The following is a 20898-nucleotide window of genomic DNA, read 5'->3' as shown; positions in this document are numbered from 1 at the left end:
ATCAAATTAAGATTTTTCACTGCACATGCTTCGGATGATGCTACAAACAACAAAACTTTGAAATTTTGTCCAAATATTATATGGATTTAATACCTTTATTTTAGTTTAAAGTTTGAGATTTTACAAAGGGGTCTACGATAAAGTCCGAGTGAAATGTAATAATCACCAAAGTGGAAATAAGTATCATTGCGCAATGTTTTGGACATGATAAGATTATGAATGGTAATAACTGATTTGGTCTATTGCTGTACAGTTATTTTTTCTTGTCTCTTGACATGGTATTTTTCAAACATCTGATGTTGTTGGAGGAATACATAAGGTGTGCCTGCAGGTATAACTTCATTAGACACCTGGGTAGAACCACCAACTTTCCATTTACCAGGATAAATTCTTCAAGTGAAAGATTTCTACACCAAAGCAGGACTTATAATCCGCACTGGTGAAGAGCATGTAAATGTAACTCCTCAGTTATGATGATAGTCTGTGTAAATATTTACTTACCAGCAATATGTAGGGTTATGGAATAACCCTTTTGACATTTCACTGGTTTAAGACCACAAACACTAAAATAATCTATTTCATTTTCAAATTTAAAATTATCAATCCGTATTTAAACAAATCACCACTTTATCTTAGACAAAACTGACTTCAAAAACTTAAAATTCTATAGCCTTCTGAACATTGCCTCCATAATATCTGAAATTTCCATCGATAAAATGGATATTCTCAAATTGCTAGCTAACCTAAAACCAGATAAAGTTGCAGGACCAGACCATTTTTGTCCAATTGTCCTCCAGGAACTTAATGATGAAATTGTTGATGTTCTACTGGTAATCTTCCATAGTCTTTCTTCTCAGGCACTGTTCCCACAAAATAGAGATAAGATTTTGTTTGCCCTCTATTCAAGAAGGGGGACCCGCATGACTTGGCAAATTATCTGTTATATCATTCACTGTGTAAAACACTAGAACACATCTATGCATCCGATGTCTCTGTCCATCTTTCTAAACGTAACATTCTTTATGACCTCCAACATGGCGTTTCTGAAGGAGATATTGTAAAACTCAACCAATTGAGTTAATAGGTGAGCTGATTAACAGCATTTCCAGTCGTAAACAAACTGACTTAATTGTACTCGACTTCAGTAAGACTTTTGTTAAGATCATGGCGTCTGTCCACAAGTCATCAAGTGGTATTATGCATTTCTACTTGATAGAAAGTCAATTTGTAGTTTTTGAGGGCGAAATTCCAAAGAAGTACCAATGGCATCTGGGTTTCCACAAGGTTCCATCCTTAGACCTCAGTATTTTCTATTTTATATTAGCGATCTCCCATTTTCAATCAAGTCTCAAATCCGACACTTTGCCGACGATAATGTAGTATACCTATACCTTATTATGATATCAATTCTGTGGATGGAAACAAAATCCTCCAGGAAAATCTTAACAAGCTAGAAAAATGGGAAAATAAGTGGGACATGGGGTTTAATCCTTCTAAATTAGGCACTACATGTCACAAAAATCAAAGCTGTCATCAAAACCAAATATTTACTCCATGGCTGTATTTTATAGTTAATTGTCAGTGCAAAATAGTGTGACAGATGTAAAATATCACTTAAATATCTTTAAATGCTAATAAACGCTTAATTTCATAATCATCGCAACAACAAACGAAAACGTCAAAACATAAGCATACAAATACTTGTCCGTCCACAGCTAGAAAATGCATATACCATCTTGCACCCAAGTAATACTATGGAATAACCTTGACCTTGTAGAATAACCTGACCACAAAGTTTCAGATGTACTGTGGAACAATCTTGACCACCCTGACCTTGAAGCTTTCAAAGTGGTTGTAGCAACCATAAAGTACATGTACTAGACCAGAGTGCTATTGGTTTTTTATCTTTTAATGCTTGTTCTTTTTTAATCACACTTACCATGCTAACATTCCTTTAGCCTTTTCATTTTAGCTGATGTCGGACCCATCAGTCTTTTAGAACTCTTTTTCAACATAACTAGCAAGTCGACGTGTATCCCATGTCTCTATCAGTCGAAAGATGACTTGACATTATGAGAGAGAGAGAGAGAGAGAGAGAGAGAGGGGGGGAGGGGGAAGAGATTTTTAATACCTGCCCGCAGCCACTTATGAAGTATATACCTACCTTTCATACAGAAATACATTTTCAATTTTTATAAATTAAATATCTGACATGTGCATTGTGAATAAGTTCTTTTTCTATAATTTAATGTTGTGAGCTTGTTTTTGACCTTGTGTAACATTTTTATTACATAGTTTAAAAAAAAAGACAACAGTCATGATCAACGCTCAAAAGCCGGAAATAATTTAGTGGTTCAAAACCTTTTCATTACCCGTCATACACCGGTCATACACTTCCGTTGCCTCGTCAGGTATACCTTATATGTAATAATATACCAAAACCTAAAATTTTAACTTTTTTAATAAAAGGGATTCACTTACAGTAAATAATGTTTTTGAATACAGGGAGCACTGGTGCACGTATTAAAACCAACAAACAGTAGGTACAGGCCAATATAAGAAAAATACTATCAGTGCAACCAAGTGCCTGTGATTGCCAGGTAGGTAAACAAATAACCCATTTTCTCTTTAAGTGTACATGTATGCAACAGTCAATTATTTCCAGCTATCCGATTCCAACCACACTTTCAACAAGCATTTTATCTTTTCCATGAATTAAAATAAATCCAGTATTTGTTACCGAAATGTCACAAAATTTCTTTCCTCGCTCCGCCATTCGTAAGAATACTACTTCCGAAGCTCACTCGATGAAATAAAATTGCTTATTCCGTACATGAGTTACACAACTAATAGCACCACGAGAATCCCGGGCTAACGAAAGACTAATATTATGAAAGCCAGAAACACGAGAAAAGCGCAATCGTGCATTATGAGAAAAACGTGCGTAAAATGCTTATGAGGATCTACAGAGTATTTTATAATCAAACATCAACTGTTATTAAATGCGATAAAGTAAATAAACCGAATAAAAATATGAATATTTTACGTCAATGGTTTATACGTACTTCTTTATTAGTCATGTCATAAAAACAGTGTTTTAGTAAGATATAAGCCTCAAACGATCCAATATGTAAAATACTGGACGGTCCTCAGCGCTAACGCGCTTCGGACAGTCCAGTATTTTACATATTGGATCGTTTTCGTCTTATATCCTATACAAAATGCCTTTGCTATAATATGGCTGCCATAAGTTTCTTATCAACATGAAATTAATTAATTTCTTGCTAAATCCTACTTCAGAAAAAAATCTGATAACTGTTTTCTCTAATATTTATCAAAGGTTTCAATACTGAATTACATTGTAGACCCCTGTTTTTGATTAGTTCCTTTTATGGCTCTGACTGAGTAAGTTCATGTGAAGTATTAAAAGTAATGCTTTTCTAACAACGTAATTATGTATAACATTTATTTGGACAGCTGTTTCATTTGTTTTAGAGTATTAAATTATTTAAGTAGTAAACACTCATATATTTACAGATTCAAGATTAGGCCCAGAGATAAATAAAACGACAGGAAAGAGAGAGAGAGAGAATTAAAAAAACAGAAACAGTCAAATGAAAAAGCAGATTTAAAAAAATGATAGTGACAAAATCTTTAAAGTTGTCTTATATTCTGTTAAATGTGTTTTACTGAAGTAGTTTGATGGCTAAATAAACTTTTTAATGGTACACCATCATTATATCAAAGCGAATGATTTAAACTCATTTGAATGCGTGCAAAAGAGTCCGTGAAATGTTTACCTATCATAAATCGGTCAGCAATACTTTTCGCTTGAGATTACCGGATGTAAAATCAAATATTTTACTTAATAGAGACACTCCTTTCGAGTTATGAAAATAATTTTATTATGCGCATTCTAATCATTTTAGGGGCCTCCGTGGCCGAGTGGTTAAGGTCGCTGACTTCTAATCACTTGCCCCTCATCGATGTGGGTTCGAGCCTCACTCGGGGCGTTGAATTCTTCATGTGAGGAAGCCATCCAGCTGGCTTACGGAATGTCGGTGGTTGGTGGTTCTACCCAGGTGCCCGCTCGTGATGAAATAATGCACGGAGACGCACCTGGGGTCTTCCTCCACCATCAAAGCTGGAAAGTCGTCATATGACCTATAATTGTGTCGGTGCGACGTTAAACCCAACAAAATAAAATAAATAAATCTAATCATTTATGTAAATATCGCATCTATACAAGTCGCCTTTTTTAGTTTTAACATTTTGCCTCGAAATAAACAAATATAGTTTATGCAGATACAACACAGGCAAAAGCCTTAATCTATTCACAAGGCGCCTTATAATATATTGCAAGATTTATTAGATGTTTTAGTAAAGCCGGAGATTGGTTCCATAACTGAAAAAAAAGTATTAAGTAGACACGTAAGAAAAAACAAATATGTATATGAAAAACATAGGACACAAAAGTATCCGTTAAATACATGATCCTTATCAAATACGTTTTACATTTTGTTAATTTTTTATGTATTTTGAAGCCAGTTGTTACACTTTCTAAACGGTATTTATTGCCACTACAACCCTCTTAATTTCGAAGTGGTCTAATACAAATTTCTGTTTTATATGGCACATTGTGCTTCGTAAAAATGATCGCATTGTTTTTAAAGCCGTATCATTACTTCGACTCTGTATGCAAAATACCAAAATGTTTGAAAATGTACAAATAAAGCATACAGAGCTAAAGCTTGTCTTTCTAATGGAAAGTCATATAACTCCAAACTGACAATGCGGGAAAGTCCTGCTATATGACTGCTTAATATATACCTTACTATAAATAGTAACAAATTGCGTAGGACAGAATCATGTAACCCAAGCACAGTAACTACAGGAGAACGGTCAAAATAACCGGATGTTGGACACCAGGAATATGCGACGCTATAAGATATTCGTTGTTCGCCGGTGGCGAGGATAAACAAACGCAAACACACACACAAACATTCGTTGAAGATTTTTATATATTCAACTGATTCAAACTAATCTCACCTGCAAAAAAACATTTTTACTTCCATTTGTTGCCTTTGGAATACAGACCACCCTACGGTTAGCGTAAAAATCAAGCCGTACACTAGTCATGTACAGCTAGACAATCCTGTGTAGAACAAACCATCTCTGTACTTGAGTTGTCAAAGAAATAATGGTAAAGCTCTAGAAATGTTACCTTGGTTGCTTGTTTTCCGTTCACATTCTTCAGTTCTTTGCCACCGTTTGGTAGCAGCACATTAAGTTGATGACTGTCTTAGTCAATCATCACAAGACAATAACTCAACCTTACGTAATATGCCAGCAATTTCGTCGAAGTAGTTTCCCAGCAAGGACCGGTTTTGTTTCCTCTGGTGTCGTCAGTTCTGTTCTATCCCGTTTTCGCGAAATTTTCCGTTATATTCTGCATCTCTTGACGAATGTCCATTGTAATATTAATCCCGCAGCTTGATTTACCCTGGTCTCTCGGTTATCCATCGATTGTATTGACGTCATAATCTGACGTTGTGTGATGCAGTCAGAGTGTTTGAGAGACCTTTTATTTACAATATCTTTGAAAATGTTGGAATAATGTTAACAGTAGGCAAGAAAAAATAATCTTTCATGTCTGCATAAGGCAGGTGTTTTCCAAACCTCTGGAACAGTTTGGAAAAAAAGCTCACTAGCGCTCGGTTTTCCCTTCCCCGCTGTCCCTTTGGTTTGGACTATAAAATTATTTCACTGGTTGTAGGTGCAGATTGGAATATCCGGCTGAAAGGTTACTGTTAAGGCGGTTACGAGGCTATCCCGGTCTGCAATGACAACCTGTTTTTAAAATCTTTTTCTTGCATGCTATATTCAAGTAAAAGTTATAAGAATGGAATTAACCTAAGTTGTGAAAAGATAGCACTGAAGCCGTCGAAAAACTCATTGTTATATATATATATATTTTTTTTTAGTTGCTTAAATATGAGAGAAAATGCGTCACCATGGAAACACAAGCCTTGTGACACGTATATTTTATCTACTACGCAGACTTCTACGTGTAAGAGGAAAACCGAAATAAGTATAAAGTATCCATATTTTCCTTCGTCTTTCAATATAAACTTTACGGTGCCATGTATTTCATACCTTGATGAATACTTTTATTTACAAAGATAGAGACAAACAAACATGATATTCTAGCTGCTTAAGCATTTATTGATAGGAAGTACAATGAATATCTACAGTTCAATAAAAACTCTACCCTGCTTTCGAGATAGATTAAATCCGTAGTGATTTTCTATTTAAGATACACAGAACTGATATAATGAAGATACAAGACTCGGTTCTACATTTTATGTATGCCTGATGTCCAATATGAAAATGATATCAGTCTATGTTTGAAATAGTTTAAAATAAGCGTTAACAAAGTATCTATTTTATAACTCGAGGAACAATACTTTGAGTTTCTGATATTCTTTTGTTTAAAAAACATTATAATCTAATCACTGGTTTTCATACAGAGAGGATAGCTTTCCAGTTAACTAAACTGCAATAAACAGCTGTCGATTTTTGCCTTTTAAATTTGAATAATTCTTTTAGGTTGAAGGCAAATAAATATGTATAATGCTTTACAAATGAAGATGCCCACACAATTGCTAAGGCTCGCACAAATTATATGGTTTATTTATTTATTTTAATTTACTTAAAGGGACTTATCCACACATTTAAGGCGAAAAATAGTTTCTCTCAAAAATCCATAAAAAGTGAGAGCTCTGAATGTAACTAGTGGTACAAACTTATTGACAGTTTTTTGCAAGATATTCTTATAAATAACCTAAACCATTGTACAGAGGGTAGTAAATCGTTTTAACGCTGACAATTTACATTCCACTTCAATCATATTGTGTAAATGAGCCAGTCACGTGAGATCAGATGAAAATAACAAATCAGTCTAGATGTTGGTTTCAAGCAGATAGTAGGAGTAATAGGGAGCTAGTGTTTTATAAATAGGGATAATTAATTAGTATTGATTCATTTGAGACTGTTAATATACATGTACCAGTGAATTTACTTAGGATAATTATATTCATTACTTTTATGCAGTGATGTACTGTTTCTAGGTTTAGTGTTTCATAAACAGCATTAACTTTGGATAGTTGTGTAATTAACATTGATAATAGGAATATGGATTTAAATGACACCGAAGAACGAGTGACAGAGCCATCATGCCAAAGTATGCCGTCTTCAGAGCTAGCGGGCCAACGTATGCCCAATATGTCGGGCGAAAGTATGTCCAGCAATGCAGGTGAAGGTTTACCTACAAGTGTGCTCATGCAAGCCATGATGCAGTAACAAAGTGTTTTACTAAAAACATTGGAAGCAATTAATGCTAATGCACCAAAGAATGACACGAATTGTGTTAGTGACTCGGAATCTGAGTGTGGACTTCAAAAACAGGCAAAAGATGATACCGCGCCTATTTCTTATGACCTTGATGAAGTCTCTTCAGAGGAGGATGGCAGTAATGCTGATAATGATGTCGAACTGCGAGAGATGCAAAAAAATGTACGATGACAGTGATAGTGTAAGTGGGAAAATCCATGAAAAATTGGCAGAAAATATTAATTTGTCATTCAGAAAGAAATTGACAAAAGAACATCAGTCTACAATGATGGACAAATTTAAACGACTCGAGAATTGTCACAACTGTAGAGTAAATATTGAGATATGGGAAGACGCTGGTCAGACGACACGTTCAAGAGACATACATTAGCTATAAGGTGCAGGGTATGATGATTAAGGCTGCAGTCCCCATAACACAAATAACACAAAAATGTCTTTGCAAGTAGAAGAAAGAAATAATCGTAAGCGTAGGTGAGTGCACAGATGCTCTGTTACTCCTTTCAGCTGCATTGACGGAGCTTACGCAAATACGACGAAAAATGTTTAAGAGAAATGTTTAAAACTATATGTTAACTAATCTGTACAAAAATAGATTGTGTAGTATTGACAACAAACCATCAACAAAATGGATTTTTGGTGATGACTTAGCAAAACTGATGAAAGAAATCCAGGACATTAAAACTGTGTCCAACAAGCTGCACATGTAGGCCTACAACGAATGTGACTACGGGTTTAACAGGTATAAGCCATACCACAGGAAGCCTGAGTATAAGAAGGGAAAACAACCCATGAAATCAAAGGCTTTTATAGGGAGGCGATATCCAAAGAACCCACACAAACGCAAGGAGATATTTACGTAAAAGAGGTGAGAGACAATATGTCTTTTATTACAAACAATAAACCAGAAAATTTTGTAGCTGGTAAAATAAGTCAATGCTTAGATGCACGGAAATTGATAACATCAGATTGTTTTGGAAAGGAATTTGCTATCAGTTTACCTGCCTACCTAACGGGTTTGCAATCACTCACTAAATTACTTATATGTGTTTATTCACATCTGAGAAAACAAGGTTGTTTTAAATTCCATGTATATAATGACTCGCTTTTACAAGGCGAAACATATGCAGAATGTGCAGATAATATGTCAGCGACTGTAAAATTATTTGATAGTTTGGGATTAACTGTTCATCCTGGAAAGTCTGTTTTCATTCCCACACAAATAATAGAATTTTTGGGATTTATTTTAAATTCTGTGAAGATGGATGTGAATTTGTCAGAAGAGAAAAGTGGAAAAATTATTACCCTTCGCCAGTCTATTTTAGCAGAACAGAACTGTACAATTAGGACTCTAGCACAATTAATTGGAATTGCCTGTACACCTGCTGTTTCCCATAGATCATTGTTTACCAAGCGACTAGAGAGATTTCGTAATGAAATGCTCAGATAACACAAGGGAAATTTTGATTCAAAGGTCAAATTACCTAATGTATGTGTTAAAGATATCCACTGGTGGATAACAAATTTTAGTTTAAAGTGAGAAGTCGGTAATTTCTTGTGACTTTGATATGGCAATTTTCACGGACAGTTCATTACTGGGCTGGGGTGCTCTCATGAACGGAAATTCTACAGGTGGTCAATGGGATATTGATGAGAGACAAAACTATTTAGAGCTAAAGCCTGTCTTGTTAGGGTTGACGTGTAGTCATGTCAAGCATTTGAATGAACGTAATCTATATATTTCAAGTGAACTTCTTCAGCAAGGCTACCGTTATTACAAATTGCGTAAATATTTTGCTAAATTTTACTATCGTAATTCTGATTTAGTTATAAAATTCAATAGTAATTTAACGACACTTCTGCGAGAAGGTATTTCTTAACCCGTTTTTTATGGGGATGTGGTTTACAAACTTCGTAAGATCTTGGGTCATTGTAATTTTTCAAATGTATTTGGTAAAATTATAAAACGTTTTATTAAAAGAGGTTACGACCCAACTGTTTTGAGACATACCGCATGTTTAGTGTTCAACCCGTTTACAGATGGACACTACGCTTCCCTCTTTGATTGTGTCTGACGGAAGAGGGGGAGGACTCTATGATAAGCAGTTTTTAAATCCTACCAGGACTGAACTGTTTTGATATCTGTCTTCTGGCCTGTTTCGTCGGACCCTTAAGGGTGTTTCTCTTCTTGCTCTGTCTTCTGAAAAGGCATTGAGTACATACGTTTTTGGTTCTAAAGGTTTGCTTTTTATATATTTATACACGAGCATTTTTGTGTTTTACATGCCATGCCTTTTTGTTTCCATTATGTGTGTTAGAGATTCACCTGGAGGGGATTACTTTTATTTACACTGTCCCGTGTCTTTGAACATGGTGGGGGTAAGAGTGAGGTTGGGTGCGCACCATAAACCGGTTTAAGCTCCCCAGTGGTGTTTTTGCCACTGACCGTTCCAAGGCGGTGCCCCACTGTGTTCCTTTGTTTGTTCGTTTTGTCTTCTTGTGTAGGCTTTGTGTATGTGTGTTTGTTCCTTTGTTTGTTCGTTTTGTCCTCGTGTGTTGGCTTTGTGTGTGTGCACGTGTATGAGTGTGTGTGTTTGTGGTGTGCACGTCTGCGTGCTGTAGGTTTCGTTTTGGAGAGGCTGCAATTTTGGTACGTGGCATTCCCTGTTTGATTTTGTCTTTGTTTTTTTTAACGTCATTTTGTAAATAGTTACATAACACTCACATAATGGTTAGATCTGATAACACCGTTACAGTTACCTGTAAAAAATAAACAAGGGTCAACGAAATGGCATCTTATTGACATCACTCGAGAAATATGGTTATTTGCCATCAAACGAAATATATGGCTCTCTGCTGAACATGTTAGGGGATCAGATAATTTTCAGGCAGACAAAGAGTCCAGAAAGATAAATTTAGATACTGAATGGATGCTTAAAAGGGAGATTTTTGAATCCATCACCAAGGTGTTTGGTATGCCTGAATATGATTTATTTGCTTCAAGAATATTCTTCTTGGAGAGCAGACCCTAATGCTGTTGCATATGATGCTGTCATGCAAAAATGGAGCAATAAACTGAACTATATGTTTCCTCCTTTCAGTGTAATTGGTCAAGCGCTACAGAAACTACAACAGGAACAGGGAGAAGCGATAGTGGTTGCACCGTTATGGCCAACTCAGGTGTGGTCCCCCAGTTATTAAAATGACAATAAATAACGTGTCCTTTTCTGTTACCAGTAACAAACAATTTATTGTCGATACCAGGAAATCCAAACCCCATCCGCCTCTGCGAAAGTAACATCTAGCTGTTTTTCGGATCTCAAAGTCCAGGGATTATCGAAATCAGTTATCAACATTATATTGCATTCATGGAAAAATACAACAAAATCGCAGTAGGGGGCAAATTTCAAAAGATGGATGTGTTCGATGATTTCAATAAATTTTAGTGGCATAGTAGTATTTTACATGTATAAATAATATTCAAATACGTTTGGGTTAGTAAAATATATTCACGGCGGAAATATTCAAAAAAGAAATGTGTTGTGTTTATTTTGCGGTTCGGTGTATTTGTCAGGTGTTACTGTTGATAGTAGTGTACATAATGTTAAACATCTGACCATGAAAACTGCTATGATGCTGTTCTTAATGTCTGGTCAAAGACTCCAGTCATTACACCTAATAGATATCAGAAATATTGAAGTGACAAAGGATTATGTAAAAATTAGATATGGTGATCTCTTGAAACAGTCCAGACCTAATTATCATTTACAAGAACTTCAGTTCAAAGCGTATGATAATCAACAGCTTTGCATTGTTTTTCTAATTAACCTATATTTGAACGCAACAGAATCACTGCGTAGTAATGAAATGTCATTATTTATTAGTTACTGTAAGCCTTACAAGGAAGTATCTGAAGACACTATAGCTGGGTGGGTGAAAGACTCGTTAAGGCTTTCTGGGATTGATACAAACATTTTCAAACCTCATAGTTGGAGATCAGCATCGGTCTCCCATGTGAATAAAATGTGGTTACCGCTAGCAACGGTTTTAAGAACGGCAGGATGGTTTAATGATTGTACATTCAGGAAGTTTTATAACAAACCTATGACTAATGACACTTCATTTGCTGAAGCCATCCTTGCGGATAATCAAATGTAACTAATGACATACTAGTATTACAGGTGTTTTAGTAGTAACTAAAAGCAAATATTAAACCAGTAGAGCTGGGTAAATGCTCATGCTTATTTTAGTTTTCTTTGAAATAATTGCTGTAAATAAAAAGTTGCTGTAAAGCGTGTTATAATTTCTTTATTGTAACTATATATTCAGTTTTTCCCTTTACTAGCTACCGTAGTCCGGTGGTCTCTAAAACTCTCACGTGACTGGCTCAGTTACATAATATGATTGAAGTGGAATGAATCAAATATTCGAAATTTATTGAAGAATGATTAAAATTCCACGAAGATCATATTGTGATACTGAGGTAGTTACGTGCCCTTCCCACCCAGCCCGTAGACAGTATTACACCGGACTACTAGTATTCTAAATCCTGATTAATTTTGTTATCTTCATCTGATCAAACGTAACTGCCTCAGTATCGCAATATGATCTTCGTGGAATTTTAATCATTCTTCAATAAATTTCGAACAATTTATTCATTCTCCTACATTTTTCCCAATTTCTTTTATTTTCAGTTTATCAGTTTCCAGAGTCATATATACATTCTATGTTAAGCTTGGTGGAAATGAACATGTTGAAAAAATTATCCCAAACTGTGGGCGAGCAGCTTTAAGGAAGTAATCGGCAAATTACGTATGGTCCGTATGCGATTGCGGCATTCTCCGTTTTTCACTGGAAGCCGTTTACATGTTAATTTACATTTACATCCGAAGAATGCCAAGTTGCCTAACGAGAATACGTAACCATACGGAAATGCCCGAACACTACATTGACGCACACTACATGTTTGTAGGTAAACTCTTTTACAGGTGGACGCTTTCTTCTGTCTGACGGTACAAGCAGACGATTGCTTCTGACCTGAATCATTAGACCCTTAGTGTTGCTTCTAGCTCTGCAAAAAGCATTCAGTGAATGTTTATTTGGTTCTTACAGATTTTACAGGAGCATTTTAATGTTTTGCATATCATGTTTTGATTATCGTTAAGCGTGTAAAAGATTCATCTGTTAGGGATGTTATTTATGTACTCTCTCCAGTGATTTTGGAACTCAGTGTGTAATTTGAATAAGGTTTTGCGTGCATTTAACAAGTTGAAACTCCCTAGGTGTGTCTTTGCCACTGGTTCACTAAATTGTTATAAGTGTAGCAAGGATTTTCAAAAAGGGGTACGAATACGAGATGTTAACAGGCGAGTGGTGGTAGATGAGGGAAGGGTCCCACTCCTGCAGGTAAGGGCACAGGGATCTCCCCTAGAATATATTTTTAAATGTATTTCGCACAATAATACGTTTTTCTGACAACCTGCCGGGTAAGGAATTAAACTATTTTCCGGCACTACCTTTAACATAAATAAAACTGTTTAGTTCTTACTTAATTGGATGTACACTATAGCGTAGCAAATGGCTGGAGAATATCGGAAAAAAACTGTTCCTGTGTAGTTGAATGTGTGAATCGTATACATATATTTTATCTGACAGATGTCTGGTCCTCCGATGCCACGGATCTTAACTCGCCTGCTTTCGAACCGTAACGGAATCGAAACCCCGATTTGGATGTTGAATCTTTTTTCTTGAGAATGCTATCTAGCTGGTTTACAGAAGATTGTAATTTCATTTATAAAATTGTGTTGGTATTACTTAAACCATAATATGAATTTCCTAAGAAAAACTCAAGACAAATAATTAAAAGCAATGCGACCTCCTGGTCCATAGTCATAATATGTTTTAAACCGGTTTTTTCATCTCCAGTTTCTCGTGGCAAATAATCATAGCCATATGTCATTTCGAGCAGCATAGTGAAATGGATCAGGGTCAGTGATAAAAGTCGCTCATCTGACTATCCTCAAGCAGCTTGCTGGTCACACGTTATATCTAAAATTTACATGTAACTGAGACTTGCAATGCACATATTATTTTGTGCAAGACGTGTTAATTGGAGTAGATAACCCAGTTGCACTGCTCAAGCGCAGATTCACAACAGTAAAGCAAAATGCCTTCACGAGATTCAGACAATGTTACTGTAACTGAAAACCTCCTAAACAGACCAGGCTACGGCATGTCATCGCAATGCTACGACAGTAACCATTTTTCCTAGGCGTTCTGTGGATTTCCGAATTTTTAGTATCTGCTTGTACTATTTTGTTATATCCACCAAATCCTCAAACTATTTTAGCACTTTATGAAAGTGCGAGTTTTGTTTTGAGTAAATGTACAGTCTTGCATCTCAAATAAATATTTCAAAGACTGACCACGCATTGAGAAAATATTTACATATGTAAGTTGGCGAGAGAAGCGCTCTAAAATAATACGAATAAAGATATAAAAATGTCATTAAAAGTATGCTACTTGAATAAAATTCGCAAACTGCAGGAAACTGGGAGTGCGTTTGCAGCTTTTGCACACCCATTTCTTTTTATGTGTTTGAGTCGAAGGAGTATATAATTCTCATATACGATCAGTTTATACATCACTTTTTACAATGTATAAAGCACCAACATTTTGAGCAAAGTTAGAAAATTTGACGGGTTATCAAATGTATGACAATTAAGGAGAGTTGTTTTAAACTCCTATTAGACGACTGCCTAGACATTCAAGGAATTTAAAATCATGATATGTAACTTGTATGTAGATAATTTTGGTATTCACTTACCACTATTCATCAAATCAGATATAGTGTTTACTTTGTGTTACTTGGTCACCTGTGCACGCGAAAATAAACTCATTTGTAAGAATTTCCCAACATTGATTTAACATCCATTTATTAAAATCGGTTACTATAATTTTTATTATTTCTATCATCGACTTTTATTGTCAAAGGTAGATGTTTTTTTTTTATATAGTTTATCTTAACGTTCTAATGCAGCAGAATTAGACACAATCCAATTATTCCAAAGAGGAGACAGTTATCGACATTATACTGGGCACTAACAAATCGCTCAGAATTCTGCGAATGTTGTTAGACAAAAGTCGTGATTTGACACTTACAGTGATACAAGATTTAGCTTAGCAAAAGGAGTCTTCTAGCGCATATGCAATATTCTTTTTCAGTCTTTGTTTTAACAAACTTTTTTTATCCTTCCCAGACGTTTTCGTCTCGTGATTAACATACGCGAGCACCTGCATGCATATACAAAAACAATTTACACATATGCATTTACGAAACGCAACGAGAAAAAAATCAGTGAAAGGAAGCATTTGCAAATTGCTCAGTTAAAAACACCACGTGATCGGCGACTATTCACTATCTGATTATTTGGCGGGAGTCTATTTTTAGATCTATTAATTACTTTTCTACATTATCAAATATTCAATGCACACGGGTGAATACTTTATACGAATTATTGTTCCTTGTAAGCCTGCTGTTAAGAACTTGCATTTCGCAAAAGATTGACTAGAAGACACATTGGCACAGAAGCTATTTGTAATGAATATGCATGAGTCCATGATGGCGGCGCCCTACTAATCCTAATAGGATGTCTTTAAAAGTATCCTAGTATCCAGTACCTGCTCAGTTAAGTGTAAAATATCAACAATAAGTATTCCTGCAGAGGACTTCTGAAATCAGCACTAGAAACGTTTGGAATTTGGAAAATAAATTTACGTTGCTTCAAAAATTATACATACTGTGCATGTTTTGGCTTAGGACAGTTTCAAGGTTCAGTGAGGCCTGTTGTTTGGTTTTCTGATTAGTTTAGTTTATTACCCTTTGTTACAAAGATACACATAGAATCATTTTCTTGCATACCATATTCAAGAAATAATAATAATAATAATAAAATCAATCAAACAGCTGTCTTTTTAGAACTATTATTCAAACAAAACGCGGGAAACCAATGTCCGTGAACAGGAAAAATGTCACGATGTTTAAAGACAAATAACAATGTTTAGTTCCGGTTTTGTTTGATTAGTTGCATCGTAAAATTATTTTGATAAAATAACGTTTTTTGAATCGTGAAATATACTATAAGGAACAGGGAGAAACTGCCAAGGTATTGGATTTTTATTCCGTTTTATGAAATAAAATATAAAATACTACATAAATTTTCTACAATATATGTAGTTCGTAAAACGTCATTTACAGCACGATGTCATCTTACACCCCTGGTGTGTAAGATGGATTTTTCCAGCACCGGTCAAAATACCGGAAATCCTCGTCCGGTATTCAAGAAACATGAGGTTACACACATTTACCATAAAACAAGGGAGAAAAACAAAAAGGCTGGTGTTACTAGTTAGTTCAGCATCACCATACACAGAACTTTATGCTTGACGTATATTTTTGTTTGCTCTCCTTTCAGTCCCCTAAACAATCTGAATTTTCCTCGAACATTGCTGTTTATGGCATTGTCAACTAGCCTGATATAGCGTTATATCATCGTCGTTTCCGCTTTATAAATACGTCTGCAAATCTTCATTTCGTCGGCGTGTACAAATGAAACCACATTCACGTATTTCTAATAATTAAAAACAATTGGAAACAAAACTTTTATTGTGTGTTACCTAAGCAAAATTACAGACTTTAACAAGTATTTTTATAAACATTGAAATTTCAATACAATAGTAGTTTGACTTAAAATCAAGTAAAATGATACATTTGTACATCATGTATACCCTTTCAGATGTTAATATTTACAAAATGTGTGTCCAAATACCAGCGTTTACAAACTGTTTAAAACTGTAAATTCTAAAGCATAAAAAACTACACAGTCATTATTATTACATATATCTTACAACAGAATGAAATATAACCAGGCTTTCCAGCGTTCCTACTTTTTTCTTACTTTTCCTACTTTTTCCAACTTTTTTGGAAGTGCGCCTATTTTTCCTACTTTTCTATAAAACCTCCTATTTTTTCATATCAGAAGTAGTAAAAATGCAGTTTTTGGACCCCAGAATCAAAATTTTTACCCCTCCCTCATCTACCCCTAATGAACGTAAATTAACACTTTGGAGTGTTCTTGTCAATGTTCAAAGAAGTATACTATGTCATGTGTGTGGTTTATAAAAATAGTTTGGATTCAGTAGGTACGTCTTTAGTGTATTTAATTGCGAACAGTGAAATGTCGTCGAGTCCAGTGCAAAAGCCCTTTTTTCCCAAAAGCTCTTTTTGTCAAAGTTTGCAGTTTACATAAACTCCTACTTTTTTCGTCACATTTCCAAATTTGTTCACGATTTCCAACTACCTTTTTGCCACAATTATTTCTATTTTTCTCCAACTTTTTGTAATGGCTGGCTGGAAAGCCTGTATAACGCATTTTGCAAACTATTCTGTCATGTTTGCCAGATCCTTCATCAATATAATATATTATATATTTCTTGTTATTTGGACACATATGCACATCCTATGATACGACAGTGACTGGCATTTGACAAACAGTCAAGTCATGAAAGACATATACTCATTGTAATAAATTGATATATGCTTTTTCATACGATTCCTTACTATGTTAGTCAAATACAATGAAAAAGGTTTTATAATGAGTTTTATAGAGACTGGTCATTTTATTACACAGGTGACGTATTTAGATATGACGATCTTGTGAGAAAAGCATGCACAACATTTTCACACTAATTAATTAATTAACGAGGATAGTTGCCTAAATTGCGCTGCATTCTTGGAATGTGTTCTTTCCTTTTGGGTTTTTTGCCTTTATTGAAAACAAGCTCATTAGACAGACCTGAAGTGTTCTTTTGTTCTTACTGACGCATGCATCTATTTCGATACTATCAAATCTACAGAAGAAAAGTAAATAAAATTATATTTGGAGAATCAAAATGAAAATACACGTTTTGGAGTTTCTTTATACGATTTCATTATAATTGAAGTTGCAGATAAGCTTCATATAGACACGTAAAATTTAAAGATTTTCTTTGATACGAAAAGGCAACATATATCTAAATTAAGCAGTATAATTACTTGAAAGGAACTAATAACTATGTTTAAACAGTTCTGAAATATCTTTACACTTTTTATCTTTGCAAATCTCATACCACAGAAGTCGAGGAGTGTTGTTTACATATAATGGGAGAAAATGAAAACACGTCTTCTTTAGATGTTTGTTCCAGCTAATGCTTGTGTGCTACGATAAATGAGCCGCGCCATGAGAAAACCAACATAGTGGGTTTGCGACCAGCATGGATCCAGACCAGCCTGCGCATCCGCGCAGTCTGGTCAGGCTCCATGCTGTTCGCTTTTAAAGCCTATTGGAATTGGAGAAACTGTTAGCGAACAGCATGGATCCTGACCAGACTGCGCGGATGCGCAGGCTGGTCTGGATCCGTGCTGGTCGCATACCCACTATGTTGGTTTTCCCATGGCACGGCTCAAATAGAGTGGTTCCATACTTAGTAAACAACTCGTCACCAAAACATATTGGACAAATGTTTCAAGAATGTATTTGGAAGGTTTTTTAACACAAATAGGCGTATCTACAAAACTGATTTTGATTACATGATATAACAAATAGATTATTAATATATAAGTCGATCATGTATTTATAGAACTTTAATGAGATTACTCATTACTGTCCTCGACTTCGATATCTCGACTATTGCAACCATTACCACTGTTCTTTAATATACCTTTCAACTTCAGTATAGGTGAAGGACCAGTCCTTAACACATATTCCCTTTCGGGGTCATTTTCTTTATTAATTCGTCCATTTGAAACGGGGTTTTTGAAGATATATTTTTTCACTGTATTTTTTCCACACATGGGATTTTGTCGTATGTCTGAATCAGTTCCACTGCTCGAACTACTTTTATTTCCACTTCCACGTGCCCCACATATCATATCACTGTGACAAATGCTCTCATTCAGGGGAATATGATTGCCGTCTATTTCAGAAAACGTCTGACGAACAGTTGATGTATATCTACGCGTTGCCACATAGTTCAAAGTATTTGGTGCCAAAGCTGGACACGAGAAGCAAAAACATATATGTCTTAAAATATCTAGGAAACTTCTCCGAAATTTCTGACTCATAGCTGTATATATAATCGGATTCAGGCAACTGTTGAGAAAACCACAGAAATGTGTGACAAGCATGGTGAAGATGAAGTTACGTTCTCGAAGAAAACTTTTCTCCTGTAGTTGACTGATCACACTTACTAGATACTGCGGTGACCAGGAAATGATGAACGTTATCGCAATAACAACTACCATACGTGCCACCTGAAATATCACGACATTAACGTTTGTGAGTAACGTAACGAGAAAATTAAACGTTATAGTTATGTTAACGATATGAATGGTATTTATGAAAGTGAATCTTACATTGAGGAGGGTAGTCGTGCCATGATATATGTAAATATAACGCTTATCATAATAAAACTAATGTAAAAGTGTTCTTGGGTGACCACAATGAAAGAAATAAAGGTGATTACTTCAAGTAAATATAGCTCATCATAATAACTATTATTCCATCAGCAGCAGGTAAAGAATGGCATCTCAAAAACACCAAGCCAATGTTTGAGTAATGTAAGGTAAAATGAATTTATAGCTATTTCAGTAGTTTCTACTACACAGCAGTTCTAATGGAGGGAAGGCATTTGTAATAGAAACAGTACTAGGATTTGAGGATGAAACTAGTAAATTTCATTTTTATCCTCGTATTTGAATAATTTTCATTGTATACATAATTTGATTTATATTTAACCTAGTCGCCAAACAATCATTTTGTATCCCCACTGCACGTTTCAATATTCATGTGCTAGGTATGGCTACCCGGAATTACAGAAAATAACCAGAACTGTTGTATGTTTTACTGTTATAGCTATGTTTTACAAAATGGCATTTTCGTTAATACTGCTTTCAGTAGGTCGACCATATAAACTGTTTTTATTGCAAAGAGTTGACTTGCCATCTGCTTCAGAGTAGGGTCATGTGACAATACCAGCATATTACCACTTTTGTCATATTAACGAAGGCGACTGGCAACGCTTCTGCCGAAAATAAAAAAGGTAACTGGATGCCTTAATACCTTGAAAAACTGGATAAAATATGTGAGTAGACATTGCGTTTAGTATCATGTATTACCTTTCTTTTATTCTCCTCTTGTCTTCTATTATTATCTTTTCTTCCAAATACAGAATTCTCCACAGTGATTGGTTGAAGAAGGCTTATAGCAATTTTTACACATGTCGTAAGAATGACAACACTTGGTATCACGTAGATTACAAAAAACAAGAACAAGAAATAGCCTTTCCTGAACTCGCCTAGTTTATTTGGATCATTGCCATATATGGCAAGATCAATCTCATCAAACCTATCGTTGCAAATTTCACGAGATATCTGTCCGTATTCGCTGAATATTGTAAAAGCCATGCTTCTACAGTAGACAAATGGACTTGCTACAATAATTGGGATGATCCAGGTACATGCGATAATCTTGCGTGTTCTAGATTTGCTGTTAATCTTCATCGCAGACAGTGGATGTACAATGGCATAGTATCTGTAAAATAGAAAAATAAAAAGTGTCAGTACCATTATGAACATCCAGTCATCATCCAGATGTTCAAACCGTTAGCCGTGTAGTTATGTAACTTAAAATGGTTAGCTATAAATGCACATTGTAAAGAAAGGCTGTCCCCCAAGAATCAACTTTTTTCATTTATCTGGTTGTTTACAAAATGACGCTTAGCATTGTATTATATAAGTCATATCAAGTACACAACACAAGTCACCCTGAAAATTGTAATGCTATATTTGTTTGGTAGATTATGATTTATAAATTGAGAGAAGAAAATGATGTGGCAAACATAATCTGTGTAATTATAGCGTACCATAACAATTACTGTATTTTACACACAAAGATTGTTATGGTTAGATACATGTAATCAAAAATCGTGCCTAATGTTCATTTTCTCTTTTGCGAGTAAAGTAATTAGTTTAAAATTTTCGTGATCGTGAAAATCATAATTATTTGCGATGTCGAAGTCAGAACAACATTTTGTCTCATCTTAGTCGAGTATTAAAATCGTTTTTTTTTTTTTTATCGTGAAAAGAAGTATATCTAAATGCTGAAATGATGCGTAAACAAGACAACCGTTTCCAACTGTAATATTGAACATGGCGAATATTGCTTTCCTAAGCATTTTTTTACATAAAACAGTTAAAAGTATCGTATTAAATGTCACATCAAACTAGTCAATTAAGCACACATGAATGTCTTATCTCGCCAATTGAAAAACACCAGAATGTAAATATTGATCATTTACAATAAAGACAAACTGCTGCAAATTCAACAGTACATCATGTTTTTCATACATCTTAATTTCCCCTTTATGCTTTGAGCGCAACTATTTGACGCC

General features: G+C 35.1%; 1 protein-coding gene across 1 annotated transcript in view; it reads right to left on the bottom strand.

Moving 5' to 3' along the window:
* Positions 1–16898: 16898 nt before the first annotated feature.
* The window catches only part of LOC123545412 (QRFP-like peptide receptor), a 66192-nt gene continuing 62192 nt past the window's right edge, over positions 16899–20898 (bottom strand). Inside the window, exons 2-3 of the mRNA XM_045331735.2 lie at positions 19625–20039; positions 16899–18760 (exon numbers count right to left, since the gene is read on the bottom strand). Coding sequence (XP_045187670.1) covers positions 18101–18760; positions 19625–20039 — 1075 coding nt within the window. The 3' untranslated portion in view covers positions 16899–18100. The remainder of the gene's footprint in view (positions 18761–19624; positions 20040–20898) is intronic.

The sequence above is a fragment of the Mercenaria mercenaria genome, chromosome 1, assembly GCF_021730395.1.
Source record: "Mercenaria mercenaria strain notata chromosome 1, MADL_Memer_1, whole genome shotgun sequence".
Taxonomy (NCBI): Eukaryota; Metazoa; Mollusca; class Bivalvia; order Venerida; family Veneridae; genus Mercenaria; species Mercenaria mercenaria.
The sequence above is the reverse complement of the archived record's forward strand: the minus strand, read 5'-3'. Positions and strand labels throughout refer to the sequence as shown.